The sequence below is a fragment of the Chiloscyllium plagiosum genome, unplaced genomic scaffold (genome assembly GCF_037043375.1).
Source record: "Chiloscyllium plagiosum isolate Xiang-an unplaced genomic scaffold, Cpla_swu_hap1 HiC_scaffold_24, whole genome shotgun sequence".
In the NCBI taxonomy this organism is placed as follows: Eukaryota; Metazoa; Chordata; class Chondrichthyes; order Orectolobiformes; family Hemiscylliidae; genus Chiloscyllium; species Chiloscyllium plagiosum.
The window spans coordinates 9,670,306-9,688,955 of NW_028270162.1; the positions used below are offsets into that span (position 1 = coordinate 9,670,306).

The 18,650-nt window shown below is 43.6% G+C and overlaps 1 protein-coding gene across 1 annotated transcript in view; it reads left to right on the plus strand.

The window, feature by feature from the left end:
• The first annotated feature begins 12,886 nt into the window (after positions 1 to 12,886).
• txnrd2.2 (thioredoxin reductase 2, tandem duplicate 2) overlaps positions 12,887 to 18,650 on the plus strand; it is an 85,735-nt gene continuing 79,971 nt past the window's right edge. The window contains exons 1-2 of the mRNA XM_043715390.2: positions 12,887 to 12,984; positions 13,138 to 13,203. Of these exons, the coding sequence (XP_043571325.2) occupies positions 12,915 to 12,984; positions 13,138 to 13,203 (136 nt within the window). The 5' untranslated portion in view covers positions 12,887 to 12,914. The remainder of the gene's footprint in view (positions 12,985 to 13,137; positions 13,204 to 18,650) is intronic.

Sequence of the window (18,650 nt, forward strand, 5' to 3'; positions counted from 1 at the left end):
TTTAATTCTATCATTGTAAACATGCTTTATCCCTCAAGTACTTACCTAGACCCTCCCCTATTAAATGCATCTGTATTATTCAGTTCAGCTACTCCCTCAGTTGTGAGTTCCACATTCTTACTGCTCCTTTAATTAAAAATTTCTTCTGAATTCCCCATTGAATTTCTCGCCTGCAATACTGTATCTGAGAGTTCATTCTTGTGCTGGACACACTTTTTCAGGTAGAATATCCTGATATCACTGCTTTATTTGCTTTCCACTGAACCAATATGCTTGCAATTCAGTCTGAAATTCTTGACTGGATTTATCGTTTCAATGTTAATTATTTTTGTCGGTATCTTCCACCATCTTGCAGTCATTTTCTCAGAAAGTGCCTTATAAATTGCAGAAATTGCGAGTCAAAATACGGAAAGTAGATAGAGGGCTTGGTGGTGTAGTGCAATGAGAACAACCTCTCTCTAATCGTCAGCAAAACTAAAGAACTGATCATTGACTTCAGAAAAAAAGGAGAACACGCCCCAATCTACAGAACTGAGGTTGAAAGGGTAGAGTGCATCAAGTTCCTCGGAGTGACGATAACCAACAACTGTCCTGGATTCCCCACGTGAATGCAATGGTCAAGAAGGCACAACAACGATTCTTCTTCCTCAGGCAGGTCAGGAATTTTGACATGTCCACAAGGACCCTCACCAACCCATACCATTGACAGCATAATGTCCAGGTGCATAATCGCCTGGTACAGCAACTGCTCTGCCCAGGACTGGAAAAACTACAGAGGGTGATATGCACAGCCCAGACCATCATGGAAGCCAACCTTCCATCCATAGACTCGATTTACATGGCTCGCTACTGCAGAAAGGTTGCCAACATAATTGAAAACTCATGACACCCCGGTAATGATCTTCGACAACCTCTTCCGTCAGACAGAGGATAGATGCCTGAATACATGCACTAGCAGGTTCAGGAACAGCTTCTTCCTTGCAATATTAGACTGATGAATGGACTCTCCATCCTCAAATAATGTTGCTCTTGCTCGTGTTGATTTTGCCTAGCACACAGCCTGTGCAATGTAACCTGTATGCCTCTGTCTAAATCTTTCTGAACTGTACATCTTTGCATACTATGATCTGCCTGTACTTCTTGTAAAAAAGGTTTTTCACTATACTTTGGTACATATGTCAATAAATCAATCAATCAAAGTCTGAAGGAATGTCACTGGACCTGAAATACTGACTCTGATTTCTCCACAAATGCTGCCAGACCTTGATTTATTTTATTTATGTATTTATTGTCACGTGTACCTAAGTACAGTGAAAAGCCTTGTTTATGAGGCAGATCATAGTAAGCAAGGACATGCGGATGCAGAGGCATGCAGGTTATGCCTCACAGGGTGTGCACTAGGCAAGACCAGTACTATCTGAAGTTAGAGAGTCTATTCATTAGTCTAATAACAGCTCTTTCTGAACCTGCTGGTGCATGTATTAAAGCTTCTGTACCTTCTGCCTGCTGGAAGAGGTTGTAGGAGATCATTACTGCTGAGTTTTTCCAGCAATTTCTGTTTTTATTTCTAATTTCCAGGTCTTTTGTCTTTTACCTTAGAAATCTGACCTTTCGCAATGGCCCAGAATTTGCTGAAAATGTAAACACAGGAATGATGAACACAGTTTGTCCTGCAACTTGTCTTAGGAAGCAATAGGATTAACTCAATAAATTGTGACTCATCATAAATCATTCAATGATCTACTCTGTTCTGCTGTTTATTCCCATGAAAATGGCATCAAGACCACTGCAATTTTCATGAATTTACTGAAATTGCCCATTCACCTGGGTCTGCCATAGTGTTAAAGGTTTAGATGGAGAGGAATTTCTTAAGTGTGTACAAGACAATTTTCTGATTCAGTATGTGGATGTACCTACTAGAGAAGGTGCAAAACTTGATCTACTCTTGGGAATTTATTGAGTTAATTTATTGCGTCACAATTTATTGAGTTAATCCTAATCCTATTGCTTCCTAAAACAAGTTGCAGCAGAGAGCGGCGGGCGCTGGGCGGAAGTGAAGTCGGAGCGCAAAGCCAGTCAGGAAGGTAAGTGATTGTTATTTGAGTGGGTGTGTTCTAGACCCCAGGTCCTACAAAGTAGGGCCTCCTCCTCTAACCTAAATTAAAAGTCCACAGACTTGCCCCAAAAAGAGAGTCCAAGGAAGTTCCTGTGGATTGAAGAGTGAGGCTTTAGCTCAGGAGTCTTTGACAAGGAGGTTGAGTGAAATGATTACGCCACAGTTGCAGAGGGTGAAGACATGACTGTCAAGCTGGTTCAGTGTGCTACATGCTTGATGTGGGAGGTCAACGACTCTGGTGTGTCTGGCTCGTATAAGTGTGGAAAGTGTGTGCACGTTCAGCTACTGACAGAGCATATTGCAGCACTGATGAAAGAATTCGAGGACCTTAGGCTCATCCGACAGAACAAGATCTTTCTGTACAAGACCTTCAGCGAGGTTATTACACCAACCAGAAAAGAGCAGAAGAGAGCGGACGATGAGGAAGGCAGAGAGGAGACAGGTGCAAGAGACCCCGGGGGAAGTACCTGTCAGGAACAAGTTGAATCTTTTGGAAACAGTAGAGACGTTGACACTGCCAGTCCGCGAGGCGGCCAGGTCTGTCAATCAAATGTTGGCGTGGAGGCAGAGCGGAAAAGTCGGACATCGCACAGAGCCATGGTAATAGGGGACTCCATAGTGAGAGGAACTGACCGGGGTTTTTGTGGCAGCAGGTGGGACTTAAGGATGGTGTGTTGCCTTCCTGGTGCTAGGGTTAAAGACATCACAGACAGAGTGCAGGAAATCCTCAAGAACGAAGGTGAAGGGCCAGAGGTGGTGGTACATGTCGGCACAAATGATGTTGGGAAGAAGAGGAGGAACATACTACAGTGGGACTTCGGAGAACTAGGAAGAAGGCTGAAAAGCAGGACGTCCAGGGTGGTTATGTCCGGTTTGCTTCCAGTTCCTCGAGCTGGTGAGGCCAGAAACAAGGAGATAATTGACTTGAATGTGTGGCTGGGGAACTGGTGCAGGAAGCAAGGATTTAAATTCTTGGATCACTGGGGTATGTTTTGTGGTAAACATAAATTATACAAGAGAGATGGTTTGGACCTTAATAGGTTAGGGACCAGCATTCTGGCAGGCAGGTTTGCTACTGCAGCACAGCTACGTTTCAACTAAGTAGCGGGGGGAAGGGGACAAACTGGATGTTTAAGAAGGAAATTGAAGGGAAAGTTAGAACAAGGGAAGTCAAGAAAGACAACTGTATCAATGAGGCAGAAAACTCAAAAAGGGATCATGCTGTAAAGTTGAGCGAAATAGGAGTTGATGGGAAGGGGGAGGGCAGTAACAAATTAAAAATACTATACATGAATGCACGAAGCATTAGAAATAAGATGGATGAGCTTGAGGCTCTTTTGGAAATTGGCAGAAACGATATTGTGGGGATATCTGAGACGTGGCTTCAAGTGGACAGGGCCTGGGAAATGAATATTCAAGGCTACATGCGCTATCGTAAGGACAGACTGATGGGCAGAGGGGGTGGGGTGGCCATGTTGGTAAGGGATGATATTCAGTCCCTTGTGCGGGGGGAACCTAGAATCAGGGGGTGTCGAGTCAGTGTGGATAGAGCTGAGAAATTCTAAGGGTAAAAAGACCCTCTTGGGAGTTATCTACAGGCCTCCAAACTGTAGTCTGGATGTCGGATGTAAGTTGAATCAGGAGCTGAAATTGGCCTGTCACAAAGATGTTACTACAGTTGTTATGGGGGATTTCAACATGCAGGTAGACTGGGAGAATCAGGATGGTATTGGACCTCAAGAAAGAGACTTTGTGGAGTGCCTCCGAGATGAATTCTTTGAACAGCTGGTGCTGGAGCCCACCAGGGAGAAGGCAATTCTGGATCTGGTATTGTGCAACGAACCAGAATTGATCAGGGACCTCGAAGTGAAGGAGCCATTAGGAAATAGTGACCATAATGCAAAAAGCTTCAATCTGCAATTTGAGAGGGAGAGGGTACAATCGGAAGTGACAATATTTCTGTTGAATAAAGGGAACTATGGAGCTATGAGGGAGGAGCTGGCCAAAGTTCAATGGTGCAATACCTTAGCAGGGATGACAGTGGAGGAACAATGGCAGCTATTTCTGTGTATAATGCAGAAGATGCAGGATCAGTTCATTCCAAAAAGGAAGAAAGATCCCAGGAGGAGGCATGGGTGGCCGTGGCTGACGAGGGAAGTTAAGAAACATATAAAGTTAAAAGAGAAAAAGTATAACATAGCAAAGATAAGTGGGAAAACGGAGGACTGGGAAGCTTTTAAAGAACAACAGAGGATTACTAAGAAGGAAATACGCAGAGAAAAAATGATGTACGAAGGTAAACTGGCCAAAAATATAAAGGAGGATAGTAAAAACTTTATTAGGTATGTGAAAGGCAAAAAAATGGTTAAGCCTAAAATTGGGCCCTTGAAGACAGAAACAGGGGAATATATTACAGGGAACAAAGAAATGGCAGAAGAATTGAATTGGTACTTCAGATCTGTGTTCACTGGGGAAGACACAAGCAATCTCCCTGAGGTAACAGTGGCTGAAGGACCTGAACTTAAGTGAATTTATATTTGCCAGGAATTGGTGTTGGAGAGACTGTTAGGTCTGAAGGTTGATAAGTCCCCCGGGCCTGATGGTCTATATCCCAGGGTACTGAAGGAGGTGGCTCGAGAAATCGTGGATGCGTTGGTGATTATTTTCCGGAGTTCAATAGATTCAGGATCAGTTCTTGCGGATTGGAGGGTGGCTAATGTTGTACCACTTTTTAGGAAAGGTGGGAGACAGAAAGCAGGAAATTATAGACCAGTTAGTCTGACCTCAGTGGTAGGAAAGATGCTAGAGTCTATTATAAAGGATGAAATTACGACACATCTGGATAGTAGTAACAGGTTAGGCCAGAGACAGCATGGATTTATGAAGGGGAAATCATGCTTGACTAATCTTCTGGAATTTTTTGAGGATGTAACTCTGAAGATGGATGAGGGAGATCCAGTAGATGTAGTGTACCTGGACTTTCAGAAAGGTTTTGATAAAGTCCCACATCAGAGGTTAGTGAGCAAAATTAGGGCGCATGGTATTGGGGGCAAACTAACTTGGGTTGAAAGTTGGTTGGCTGATAGGAAACAAAGAGTAGTGATAAATGGCTCCATTTCGGAATGGCAGGCAGTGACCAGTGGGGTACCGCAGGGACCAGTGCTGGGACTGCAGCTTTTTACAATATATGTTAATGATATAGAAGATGGTATCAGCAATAACATTAGCAAATTTGCTGATGATACTAAGCTGGGTGGCAGGGTGAAATGTGATGAGGATGTTAGGAGATTACAGGGTGACCTGGACAAGTTAAGTGAGTGGGCAGATGCATGGCAGATGCAGTTTAATGTGGATAAATGTATGGTTATCCACTTTGGTGGCAAGAACAGGAAGGCAGACTACTACCTAAATGGAATCAATTTAGGTAAAGGGGCAGTACAAAGAGATCTGGGTGTTCTTGTATACCAGTCAATGAAGGTAAGGTACAGCAGGTAGTGAAGAAGGCTAATAGCATGCTGGCCTTCATAACAAGAGAGATTGAGTATAGAAGCAAAGAGGTTCTTCTGCAGCTGTACAGGGCCCTGGTGAGACCACACCTGGAGTACTGTGTGCAGTTCTGGTCTCCAAATTTGAGGGAAAACATTCTGGCTATTGAGGGAGTGCAGCGTAGGTTTACGAGGTCAATTCCTGGAATGGCGGGACTACCTTATGCTGAAAGACTGGAGCGACTGGGCTTGTATACCCTTGAGTTAGAAGACTGAGAGGGGATCTGATTGAGACATATAAGATTATTAAAGGATTGGACACTCTGGAGGCAGGAAACATGTTTCCGCTGATGGGTGAGTGCCGAACCAGAGGACACAGCTTAAAAATACGGGGTAGACCATTTAGGACAGAGATGATGAGAAATTTCTTCACCCAGAGAGTGGTGGCTGTGTGGAATGCTCTGCCTCAGAGGGCAGTGGAGGCCCAGTCTCTGGATTCATTTAAGAAAGAGTTGGATAGAGCTCTCAATGATAGTGAAATCAAGGGTTATGGAGATAACGCAGGAACAGGATACTAATTAAGGATGATCAGCCATGATCATATTGAATGGTGGTGCAGGCTCGAAGGGCAGAATGGCCTACTCCTGCACCTATTGTCTATTGTCTATTGTGTATTGAAATAAGGCTGGGCAGGTGACTGAGGTGTCAGTGGGGGAGTACTTTGGGGCCAGCGACCATAATTCTATTCGTTTTAAAATAGTGATGGAAAAGGATAGACCAGATCTAAAAGTTGAAGTTCTAAATTGGAGAAAGGCCAATTTTGACGGTATTAGGCAAGAACTTTTGAAAGCTGATTGGAGGCAGGTGTTCACAGGTAAAGGGACGGCTGGAAAATGGGAAGCCTTCAGAAATGAGATAACAAGAATCCAGAGAAAGTATATTCCTGTCAGGGTGAAAGGGAATGCTGGGAGGTATAGGGAATGCTGGATGACTAAAGAAATTGAGGGCTTGGTTAAGAAAAAGAAGGAAGCATATGTCAGGTATAGACAGGATAGATCGAGTGAATCCTTAGAAGAGTATAAAGAAAGTAGGAGTATACTTAAGAGGGAAATCAGGAGGGCAAAACGGGGACATGAGATAGCTTTGGCAAATAGAATTAAGGAGAATCCAAAGGGTTTTTACAAATATGTTAAGGACAAAAGGTTAATTAGGGAGAGAATAGGGCCCCTCAAAGATCAGCAAAGCAGCCTTTGTGTGGAGCCACAGAAAATGGGGGAGATACTAAATGAATATTTTGCATCAGTATTTACTGTAGAAAAGAATATGGAAGATATCGACTGTCGGGAAATAGATGGTGACACCTTGCAAAATGTCCAGATTACAGAGGAGGAAGTGCTGGATGTCTTGAAATGGTTAAAAGTGGGTAAGTTCCCAGGACCTGATCAGGTGTACCCGAGAACTCTGTGGGAAGCTAGAGAAGTGATTGCTGGGCCTCTTGCTGAGATATTTGTATCATCGATAGTCACAGGTGAGGTGCTAGAAGACTGGAGGTTGGCAAACGTGGTGCCACTGTTTAAGAAGGGTGGTAAAGACAAGCCAGGGAACTATAGATCGGTGAGCCTGACCTCTGTGGTGGGCAAGTTGTTGGAGGGAATCCTGAGGGACAGGATGTACATGTATTTGGAAAGGCAAAAACTGATTGGGGATAGTCAACATGGCTTTGTGCATGGAAAATCATGTCTCACAAATTTGATTGAGTTTTTTGAAGAAGATTGATGAGGACAGAGCAGTCGATGTGATCTATATGGACTTCAATAAGGCGTTCGACAAGGTTCCCCATGGGAGACTGATTAGCAAGGTTAGATCTCATGGAATACAGGGAGAACTCGCCATTTGGATACAGAACTGGCTCAAAGGTAGAAGACAGAGGGTGGTGGTGGAGGGTTGTTTTTCAAACTGGAGACCTGTGACCAGTGGAGTGCCACAAGTATCAATGCTGGGTCCTCTACTCTTTGTCATTTACATAAATGATTTGGATGCGAGCATAAGAGGTACAGTTAGTAAGTTTGCAGATGACACCAAAATTGGAGGTGTAGTGGACCGCGAAGAGGGTTACCTCAGATTACAACAGAATCTGGACCAAATGGGCCAATGGGCTGAGAAGTGGCAGATGGAGTTTAATTCAGATAAATGTGAGGTGCTGCATTTTGGGAAAGCAAACCTTAGCAGGACTTATATACTTAATGGTAAGGTCCTAGGGAGAGTTGCTGAACAAAGATACCTTGGAGTGCAGGTTCATAATTCCTTGAAAGTGGAGTCGCAGGTAGATAGGATAGTGAAGGCAGCGTTTGGTATGCTTTCCTTTATTGTTCAGAGTATTGAGTACAGGAGTAGGGAGGTCATGTTGCGGCTGTACAGGACATTGGTCAGGCCACTGTTGGAATATTGCGTGCAATTCTGGTCTCCTTCCTATCGGAAAGATGTTGTGAAACTTGAAAGGGTTCAGAAAAGATTTACAAGGATGTTGCCAGGGTTGGAGGATCTGAGCTACAGGGAGAGGCTGAACAGGCTGGGGCTGTTTTCCCTGGAGCATCGGAGGCTGAGGGGTGACCTTATAGAGGTTTACAAAATCATGAGGGGCATGGATAGGATAAATAGACAAAGTCTTTTCCCTGGGATCGGGGAGTCCAGAACTAGAGGGGATAGGTTTAGGGTGAGAGGGGAAAGATATAAAAGAGACCTAAGGGGCAACTTTTTCATGCAGAGGGTGGTACGTGTATGGAATGAGTTGCCAGAGGATGTGGTGGAAGCTGGTACAATTGCAACATTTAAGAGACATTTAGATGGGTATATGAATAGGAAGGGTTTGGAGGGATATGGGCCGGGTGCTGGCAGGTGGGACTAGATTGGGTTGGGATATCTGGTTGGCATGGACAGGTTGGACCGAAGGGTCTGTTTCCATGCTATACATCTCTATGACTCTATGACACTACCAATTAAACTCACCGTAGAAATTTAAATCCAGACATAAAAACCATATTCCTCTAAAGATTATGAATAGCGACCAAATAGTGTTATAGAGTCAGAGTCCTACAGCACAGAGACAGGCCCTTTGACCCAAACACATCCATGCTGGACAAAATGTCCACCCACGTTAACCCCATTTCCCTGCGCTTGGCCCATATCCTTCTAATGCTTTCCTCTCCATGTATTTGTCCAAATGCCTTTAAAATATTTATGGATGACAGCACGGTTGGTAGAGTTGTGGATAGTGCAGACGTTAGTTGCAGGTTACAGAGGGACATAGATAAGCTGCAGAGCTGGGCTGAGAGGTGGCAAATGGAGCTTAATGCCAAAAAGTGTGAGATGATTCACTTTGGAAGGAGCAAAAGGAGTGCAGAGTACTGGGCTAGTTAGAAATAGAATTCCTACAGTGTGTAAACAGGCCCTTCAGCCCAACAAGTCCACATCAACCCTCCAAATAGCATCACACACAAACCCATTACTTTACATTTATCCCTGACTAATTCACCTAACCTACACACCCCTGAACACTATGGGCAATTTAGTATGGCCAATTCACCTGACTTGCACATCTTTGGACTGTGGGAGAAAACCAGAGCACCCAGGGGAAGACCACACAGACACAGGGAGAATGCACAAACTCCACATAGACAGTCACCCAAGGCTGGGATCGAACCCAGGTTCCTGGCACTGTGAGGCAACAGTGCTAACCACTGAGCTACTATGCCATCACAATGGTAAGATTCTTGATAGTGTAGATGAGTAGACCGATCTTGGTGTCCATGTACATAGAAAGTTGCCACCCAAGTTGATCAGGTTGTTAAGAAGGCATACGTTGTGTTAGCGTTTATTAGTAGAGGGATTGAGTTTTGGAACCATGTAGTTATGCTGCACTTGGAGTATTGCATACAGTTCTGGTCACCGCATTATAGGAAAGATGTGGAAACTTTGGAAAGGGTTCAGAGGAGATTTACTAGGATGTTGCCTCGAATGGAGGTAGGTCTTACGAGGAAAGGCTGAGGGACTTGAGGCTGTTTCTGTTGGAGAGAAAAAGATTGAGATAGAAGATAATCAGAGGGTTAGATAGGGTGGATAGTGAGAGCCTTTTTCATCGGATGGTGATGGCTAGCAGGAGGGGGCATAGTTTAAATTGAGGGGTAATAGATATAGGACAGATGTCAGGGGTAGTTTCTTTACTCAGGGAGTAGTAGGGGGCCTGGAATGTACTGCCGGCAACAGTAGTAGACTCGCCACCTTAAGGGCATTTAAATGGTCATTGGATAGTCATATGGATGAAAATGGAATTGTGTAGGTTAGATGGGCTTCATATTGGTTTCACAGGTCGGCGCAATATCAAGGGCTGAAGGGCTTGTACTGCGCTGTAATGTTCTACATTCTAATACTCCAATTGTAGCCCTCTCGAACATCCTGTATAACCACAACATAACTTCCCAACTTCTATAAACAATAGAATGTCAACAATTTAAAACTATGGAGAATATTTCCTTTAGTTGTTGCAGGTTCATTTCTTTCTTTCTTTTTTTCCAGTTGATCACCCACTCCAATTCACCCCCCTTTCTCCATCCTTGTACCATTTGCATTCCTCCTCAACTGATGTGGAGCAACGTATCCTGTCATTAGCTTTCCAATTCTGGTCGGGGGTGGGGGGTGGTGGTTTCTATGAGGTTTCACTGTGTGGCATCATAGCTTGGAGCATGTGTCCCCAGTGACCCTACAATTGTCCATTCCCCGGCCTTCCCACAATCATTTGGAAAAGAATTCTTTGTTAACTAATCTCAGACATTTTTATAACTAACAAATGAAAGATTACAAAGAAAGTGGGAACAAAGTCTTACACTTTTGGTTTAACATCCATGACTACAGGATTTTCCAAAGCACATTACAGCCAATGAAGTGACTGTTAATAATATAAAAGTTAAGGCAGCTGATACGGAATACAGGGTTAACGGTAGGGTTCTTAGTAAGGTGGAGGAGCAGAGGGATCTTGGGGTCTATGTTCATAGATCTTTGAAAGTTGCCACTCAGGTGGATAGAGCTTGTAAGAAGACCTATGGTGTATTAGCGTTCATTAGCAGAGGGATTGAATTCAAGAGTCGTGAAGTGATGTTGCAGCTGTACAGGACCTTGGTTAGGCCACATTTGGAGTACTGTGTGCAGTTCTGGTCGCCTCACTTTAGGAAAGATGTGGAAGCTTTGGAGAGGGTGCAGAGAAGATTTACCAGGATGTTGCCTGGAATGGAGAGGAAGTCGTACGAGGATAGGTTGAGAGTGCTAGGCCTTTTCTCATTGGAACAGCGAAGGATGAGGGGTGACTTGATAGAGATTTATAAGATGATCAGAGGAATAGATAGAGTAGACAGTCAGAAACTTTTTCCCCGGGTACAACAGAGTGTTACAAGGGGACATAAATTTAAGGTGAAGGGTGGAAGGTATAGGGGGGATGTCAGGGGTAGGTTCTTTACCCAGAGAGTGGTGGGGGCATGGAATGCGCTGCCTGTGGGAGTGGCAGGGTCAGAATCATTGGCGACCTTTGAGCGGCAATTGGGTAGGTACATGGATGGGTGCTTAAGCTAGGACAAATGTTCGGCACAACATCATGGGCCGAAGGCCTGTTCTGTGCTGTATTGTTCTATGTTCTATGTTCTATTTGCACAAAGCAATCTCCTATAAACAACAATCTATTTTGGAATATTGATTGAGGGATAACCACAGATCAGGATACTGGGGATACCTTCCCTGCTCTTTTGAGAGGGCAAATTGGGCCTCAGTTTAACACCATAAGTCACAGGCCATTTGGCCAATCAAATTTGCTCCACCATTCAATAAGATCATGACTAATCTGACAACTTCATTTTTCTGCGTAATCCCCATAACCTTAGTGATTGAATATACTTAAATATCCAGCCTCAGCAGCCTTCAGTGATAAAGAATTCCACAGATTTACTATCCTCTTTGAGAAGAAATTTTTCCTTATCTCTGTCTTAAATGGGTGACCCCTTTATTGAGATTATGTGCTCCAGTCCAAGGCTATCCCACAAAGGGAAACAACCTCTCAGCATCTACCCTATCAAGGCAACTAAAACTCTTGTGTTTCAATAAGGTCACCTCTCATTCCACTAAATTCCGAAGAGTACAGGCCCAACCTACTTAACCTTTCCTCATAAGAAAATCCTTCAGTGCACAGTATCACCCTAGTAAGCCTTTTCTGGATGTTCTCCAATGCTAGTATACCGTTCCTTAGATATGACGAAAGCTTTCACAGTATTCCAAATGATTGGCTAGTTTTAGCAACATGTCCCTATTTAAAGACTCCATTCCCTATGAAATAAAAGGCACCAATTCAATTTGCTTCACAGATTGCCCATTTCTAATTGGTCATTTATTGTTAATTCTTCATTTTCTTTGATAAGTTGGCATGCTGCCAGCTTAAACTGCTGTAATCTATGTTGTATAGATTCACACACAAGTGCTGTTAAGGATGAAATTCCAGGTCTTTAATACAGCAACAGTGAAGGAACACCAATATAATTCCAGGTTAAGATCTTGTGTGTCAAGCCTGTAGGGGACAGTGTTCCTATTTGTTTGGTGCCCTTCTCCCTCTGGGTGATAGTCTTCTTGGGTTTGCATGGTAGCTGTTAAAAGAGCTTGGTAAATAACTGCTATGTATTTTGTATGCATTAAAACTGTGTGTCAGTGGAGAAGGAAATGAATGTTGAACATGCTGGATGGGGTGCCAATCAAATAGACTGATGTAGCTTTGATGGTGTTGAGCTTCTTGAGTGTTGTTGAGAATATTTAATCCTATGTCTTCAAGATGTTGGCCATTATCTGGAAGTCAACAGGTGAGATACGAGGCTACCGAATTCCTCTTAGATTCCCTCTTGCTGGAGATGGTGTTGCACTTGAGTGGTATAAATGTTTCCTGCCATCCATTAAGTCAAACCTGAATATTGTCCAGGTCTTGGTGCACATGAATATGAATATCTCATGTGAAAGTTACAATCTCCTTACACTGCTGGTCTCTTAATACAGAGTGTCAGCTCAGATTTTTGTGCTCTTTGAACACACAACCTCTTGCTTCTACTGAGTCACAGCTGGCAATGTTGAAAAACAGCTGCAACTAGCCAAACTACATTTGGAATATTCTCACCCCCCCGCATACTAAAAAAATTCTAAAATACTAAAAAAAACTTGATTTGGAATTGAAGTGAGAAATCTCCTCAGGCAGTGAGAAGGGCAGGCGGCCCGGGGTCCTCGGGCCGGACAAGATGGCGGCGCTGAGACTGTGGAGCCGTTTCAGGTGGCGGGGGCGGGGCCACGGAGTCCGGGCTCTTTCAGGTGGGAAACCCGCTGGGGAGGGGGATAAGGGCGGGAAGAGGGAGTATGAAGACACCCCCCTCTCCCCCCCCCCGCTGTCCTCCAGTCCCATCCTAAGTGACCTGTTTCTAAGCTATTGCTCTAGTTAACTGTGGCTTTTTCTTTAATTTTCAGGGAAATATGAGTATGATTTGTTGGTGATTGGAGGTGGTTCTGGTGGTCTTGCCTGTTCTAAAGAAGGTATTACATTAATTACAATGCTTAAAACTGAGGATATAGAGTTATACAGCATGAAAACAAACACTGTGGTCAAACTAGACCACACTGACCATGTTCTCAAACTAAACTAGTCTCACTTGGCCCATATCCCTTCAAACCTGTTCTATTCGTTGTAACTCTACCTGCATCCATCTATTCATAGAGATGTACAGCATGGAAACAGACCCTTCAGTCCAATCCGTCCATGCCAACCAGATATCCCAACCCAATCTAGTCCCACCTGCCAGCACCCGGACCATATCCCTCCAAACCCTTCCTATTCATATATCCATCCAAATGCTTTTTAAATGTTGCAGCCTCCACCACTTCCTCTGGCAGCTCATTCCATACACTTACCACTCTCTGCATTAAAAAGTTGCCCCTTAGGTCTCTTTGTATATCATTCCCCTCTCACCCTAAACCTATGCCCTCTAGGTCTGGACTCCCCGATCCCAGGGAAAAGACTTTGTCTATTTATCCTATCCATGCCCCTCATAATTTTGTAAACCTCTATAAGGTCACCCCTCAGCCTCTAATGCTCCAGAGATAACAGCCCCAGCCTGTTCAGCCTCTTCCTCCAGCAATTATTTCCATATACAAATGTGAGAAACAAAACTCGCGTATTAATAAATTTCAGTCCGAGTCAAATTCTGAAGCAGCAAATTTTATTCATACATACTTGCAAGATCGGGTGCCTAACGCGTAGGCATTCTGATTTATGCTGTTCAGCTGCATCTCTCAGTCCTCCCCTTTCACCCCATTGGTTACTTTTACTGTAGCGCGTAGCCTATCACAAGCTCTAGCTTCACTCCACCTTTGTCTAGCTTCTATCCGCCTCTGCTTACTTCTCCCATTACTCTAAGCCTGTCGCCCCTTACTCTTATTTATCTCGTTCCTTATATGTGACTATCCTGGCATAGTTTGCTGTCTTCGTGCGATCATCCTGCCAAACTAAATTCCATCCGTTGGCCACATCCCTCCTGAGACTGGCAAACTATTCTCCTATTACTGGTACATCCCGCTACACGGTCGCCCTGCCCTATTAGTCATAGATAATTCTACCTGTTTTCGCTTCTTCTGTTTTCCTATGCCTGGTACATCCCGCTCCACGATTGCTCTGCCTTATTAGTCATAGATAATTCTATCTGTTTTCGCTTCTCACTGTTTAGTATTTGCATGCGCAGCCTAATTTTATAATGTAAGCTTTTGCAGAAGCAACACCTGTTCCCTTATTCTGCACAATTTTAACCCTATACCTTACACAAGTCACTCTCTTGTTTAAGAAAAAAAAGTTGCTCACTAACTTGGTTGAGATTTTTTGAAAAGTAACGGTGAGGATTGAGGGCAGGTGGTGGATATGATCCATATAGACTTCAGTAAGGGGTTCAGCAAGGTTCTTCATGATAGGTTGGTTAAATCTCGTGGATTCCAACAACTTACCATTTGGATATGGAACTGGCTTGAAGGTAGAAGACAGAGGGTGGTGGTAGCAGGTTGCTTTTCAGACTGGTGGCCTGTGACTAGCGGTGTGCAACAAGGATTGGTGCTGAGTCCACTGCTTTTTGTCATTTTTATAAATAATTTGGATGTTTACATAGGAGGTATGGTTAGTAAGTTTGCAGTTAACACCAAAATTGGAGGTTTAGTGGACAGAAAAGGAGGTTACCTTGGAGTACAATGGGACTTTGATCAGATGGGCCAATGGGCTGTGAAATAGCAGATGGAGTTTAATTTAGATAAATGCGAGATGCTACATTTTGGAAAGGCAAATCAGGTCAGGACTTATGCACTTAATGATAAGATCCTGGGGACTGTTGCTGAACAAAGAGACCTTGGAGTAGGTCAGGTGACTTGGCCATGGTAAATTACCCATACTATTAGGTGCATTAGTCAGAGGGAAATGGGTCTGGGTGAGTTACTCTTCGGAGGGTCGGTGTGGACTGGTTGGGCTGAAGGGCCTGTTTCCACACTGTCGGGAATCTTAAAAAAAAACAATCTACATGTTCATAGTTCCTTGAAAGTAGAGTTGCAGTTAGATAGGATAGTGAAGAAGGAATTTGATTTGCTTGCATTTATTGGTCAGTGCATTGAGTATAGGAATTGGGAGATCATGTTGCATGGGACATTGGTTAAGCCAGTACTGGAATACTACGTGCAGTTCTGGTCTCCCTGCTATAGGAAGGATGTTGTGAAACTTGAAAGGGTTCAGAAAAGGACAAAATGAAGACTGCAGAAATTCCTGATGAAAGGCTTATGCCTGAAACGTCGATTCTCCTGTTCCTCTGATGCTTTCAAAGGATGTTGCTAGAGTTGGACTGTTTGAGCAGTAGGGAGAGGCTGAATATGCTTGGGGCTATTTTTGCTGAAGTGGCAGAGGCTGAGGGATGACCTTAGAGGTTTATAAAACCATGAGGGGCATGGATAGGATGAACAGCCAAGATCTTTTCCACAGGGTGGGAGAGTCCAAAACTAGATGGCATAGGTTTAAGGTGAGAGGGCAAAGATTTAAAAGGGACTTGAGGAGCAACTTTATCATGCAGAGGGTGGTGTGTGCATGGAATGAGCTGCCAGAGGAAGTGGTGGAGGCTATAATATGCAAAAGGCATCTAGATGGATATGTGAAAGGGAAAGGTTTAGAGGGATATGGGCCAAAGTTTGGCAAATGGGATGGGAGTTATTTAGGATATCTGGTTGGCATGGATGAGTTAGACCAAAGGATCTATTTCTGTGCTTTATAAATCTATGACTTAAAACTTCCTCCTCTCTGCTTAAAAATATGTCCCCTAGACTTGAACTATCCCACCCAAAGGAAAATACCCTTCCTATTCACTTTTTATTTACCTTTATGATTTTCTCAACCTCAACAATGTCACCCCTCAATCTATGCTCCAGTGAAAAAAGTTCCAGCCTATTTTTATATCTCTAACTCTCCATTTCCGGCATTATCCTGATGAATCTTTTTTGAACCCTCTCCAATTTAATAGTATCTTTCTGAAAGCAGGCCGACAAGAACTGCACATGATACTCCAGACGAAGCCCCACCTGTACAACCTAAAACATGACATCCTAACCGGTATACTCAAAGGTCTGAGCAATAAAGGCAAACGTGTGAAATGTCGTCTTAACCACATCCTGACACATCTCTCAATCTGCCATTACTATTCAGGGGTCCAACCTTGATTCAAAGAGAAGTACATGAGAGTCTGCCCAGAGCAGGAATAGGCACCTCCTAAACTTTGAGGTGTTAAAATCAGTAAAGCTATGACCTAACTATATGCTGCGAAATAGTATTCTGTAGACAGAATGAAGCAATCTTACAACCAAGGAATGTGATCAAAGCTCTGCAATCTACCATGTAGTTGTGAATGGTGTTGGAAAATTGAGCAGTGTAAAGGAAAAGGACACCCCATGATCATCCCAACATTGAAAAATTGCAAATCTCACCATGAGTGCGAAAGTCAAAGCTCAAGCATTCTTGGCCTTTTGATCATTTGTTGTAGTTTGGCATCAAGGAGTTGTGGTTAGATTAGATTCCCTGCAGTGTGGAAACAGGCCATTTAGCTCAACAAGTCCACACCAACCCTCTGAAGAGTAACCAGCCAGACCCATTCCTTCTGACTAATGCACCTAATATTATGGGCAATTTAGCATGGCTAATTCATCTGGCTTGCACATCTTTGGACTGTGGGAGGAAACCGGAGCACCCGAAGGAAACCCATGTAGACACAGGGAGAATGTGCAAACTCCGCACAGACGGTCTCCTGAGGCTGGCATCGAACCTGGGACCCTGGTGCTGTGAGGCAGCAGTGCTAACCACTGTGCCACCTCATGGCAAAATTTCAAATCCTTACAAATCAGGTGGATTTCTATGGTTAGAGTTACCAGAGGGCAGTAATCTCAGTCCAAAATTATCAATGCAGGTATCCTTAGGGTTTAGTCCTGGCCCTGAACATCTTCAGCTGCTTCACCAATGACTCTCCCTCCCTCATGATGTCAGAAATTATTCTGCATCCCTATGTAATGAGACCTGGACAACTTTTGGATTTGGCTGATAAGCAACAAGTAACATTCACACCCCCTCAAGTACCAGCCAATGACTATCTCTAACAAGCATGAATCTAGCCATAGCCCCTTGAAGTTTAATGGTATTACCATCGCTGAATCTCCTACTATCAACCCTTGGACTGTGCTGTTAACCAGAAACTGAACTGGACCAGCCATATAACTACTAGTGCAATAAGAGCAGTTCAGAGGCTGGGCGTTCTGTGGTGAGTAACCAGTGTCCTGTCTTTATAAAACCTGTCCAACATCGACAAAGTATAAATCAGGGGTGTGATGGAGTACTCCTCACTTGCCAGGGTGAATGCAGCTCCAACAACATTTAAGAAACTTGACACCATCCAGGACAAAACAGCCCAATTGATTGGAACCCCATTCACCACCTTAAACATTCACTTCCTTAACTAGTGACATACGGTGGCAGCAGCATGTACTGTCTGCAGGATTGACTATAGTAGCTCACGCAAGACTTTTCTGATAGCTCATTCCAAACCTGCAACATCTACCATGTGGAAGGATCAGGGCAGCAAATACATTACAATACCAATATCTACAGGTTCCCGTCCAAGCTAATTGCCGTTCTGACTTGGAAACTTTTCTCCGTTGCTGAGTAAGAATCCCCAAAGTCCTTTCCAAATAGCACTAATGATGTCATTATACCCGAAGGATTGCAGTGGTTCAGGAAGGCAGCTCACTACCACAACCTCCACAGTAATTCAGGATTGGCATTAAATAGTAATCTAACCAGTGATGCCTACACCCATGAACAAGTTACAAAATAAAAATGTTGCGGTTGTTAGATGCTAATCATCTCAGTTCCAAGACTTGTATATGAGTTCCTCAGGATAGTATACGAGGCCCAATCACCTTCAGCCTCTGTCAATAAGATCAAAAGTGGGGTTGTTTGCTGATGATTGCACAGTCTTCATATCGTTTGTCTTTGGTGTTGTGTGGCCAATAACATTTGTGCCACACAACTGTTAGACAGTGACTGTCACCAGCGGTGAATCTCGTCAATCTAATCTGACATTCAATGATATTATCACTTCCAAATCCCTTATGTATCTGTTGCATGGTGATCACTATTGGCCAGAAACTTATCTTCTTCACATGCAGTGGCAATAAGACCTGGGCAAATGCTGTGTTTTTCTTTATTTTATTCACAGTTTTGATTATAGTTAAATATGCCCTGGTTTATCCTGGTGGCATAGTAACTTCAATTTGAATATAATCACCACATAGGAAATGCATTAATGGTAATATTTGGAAGAACTCCCCACTTGAAAACTCTACTTATTGTTTCTAAAGTGTAACATAGAAACACTTCCAGAGTGCTGTATACTTTCCCTTTTGTCTTATTTCTCTGACTG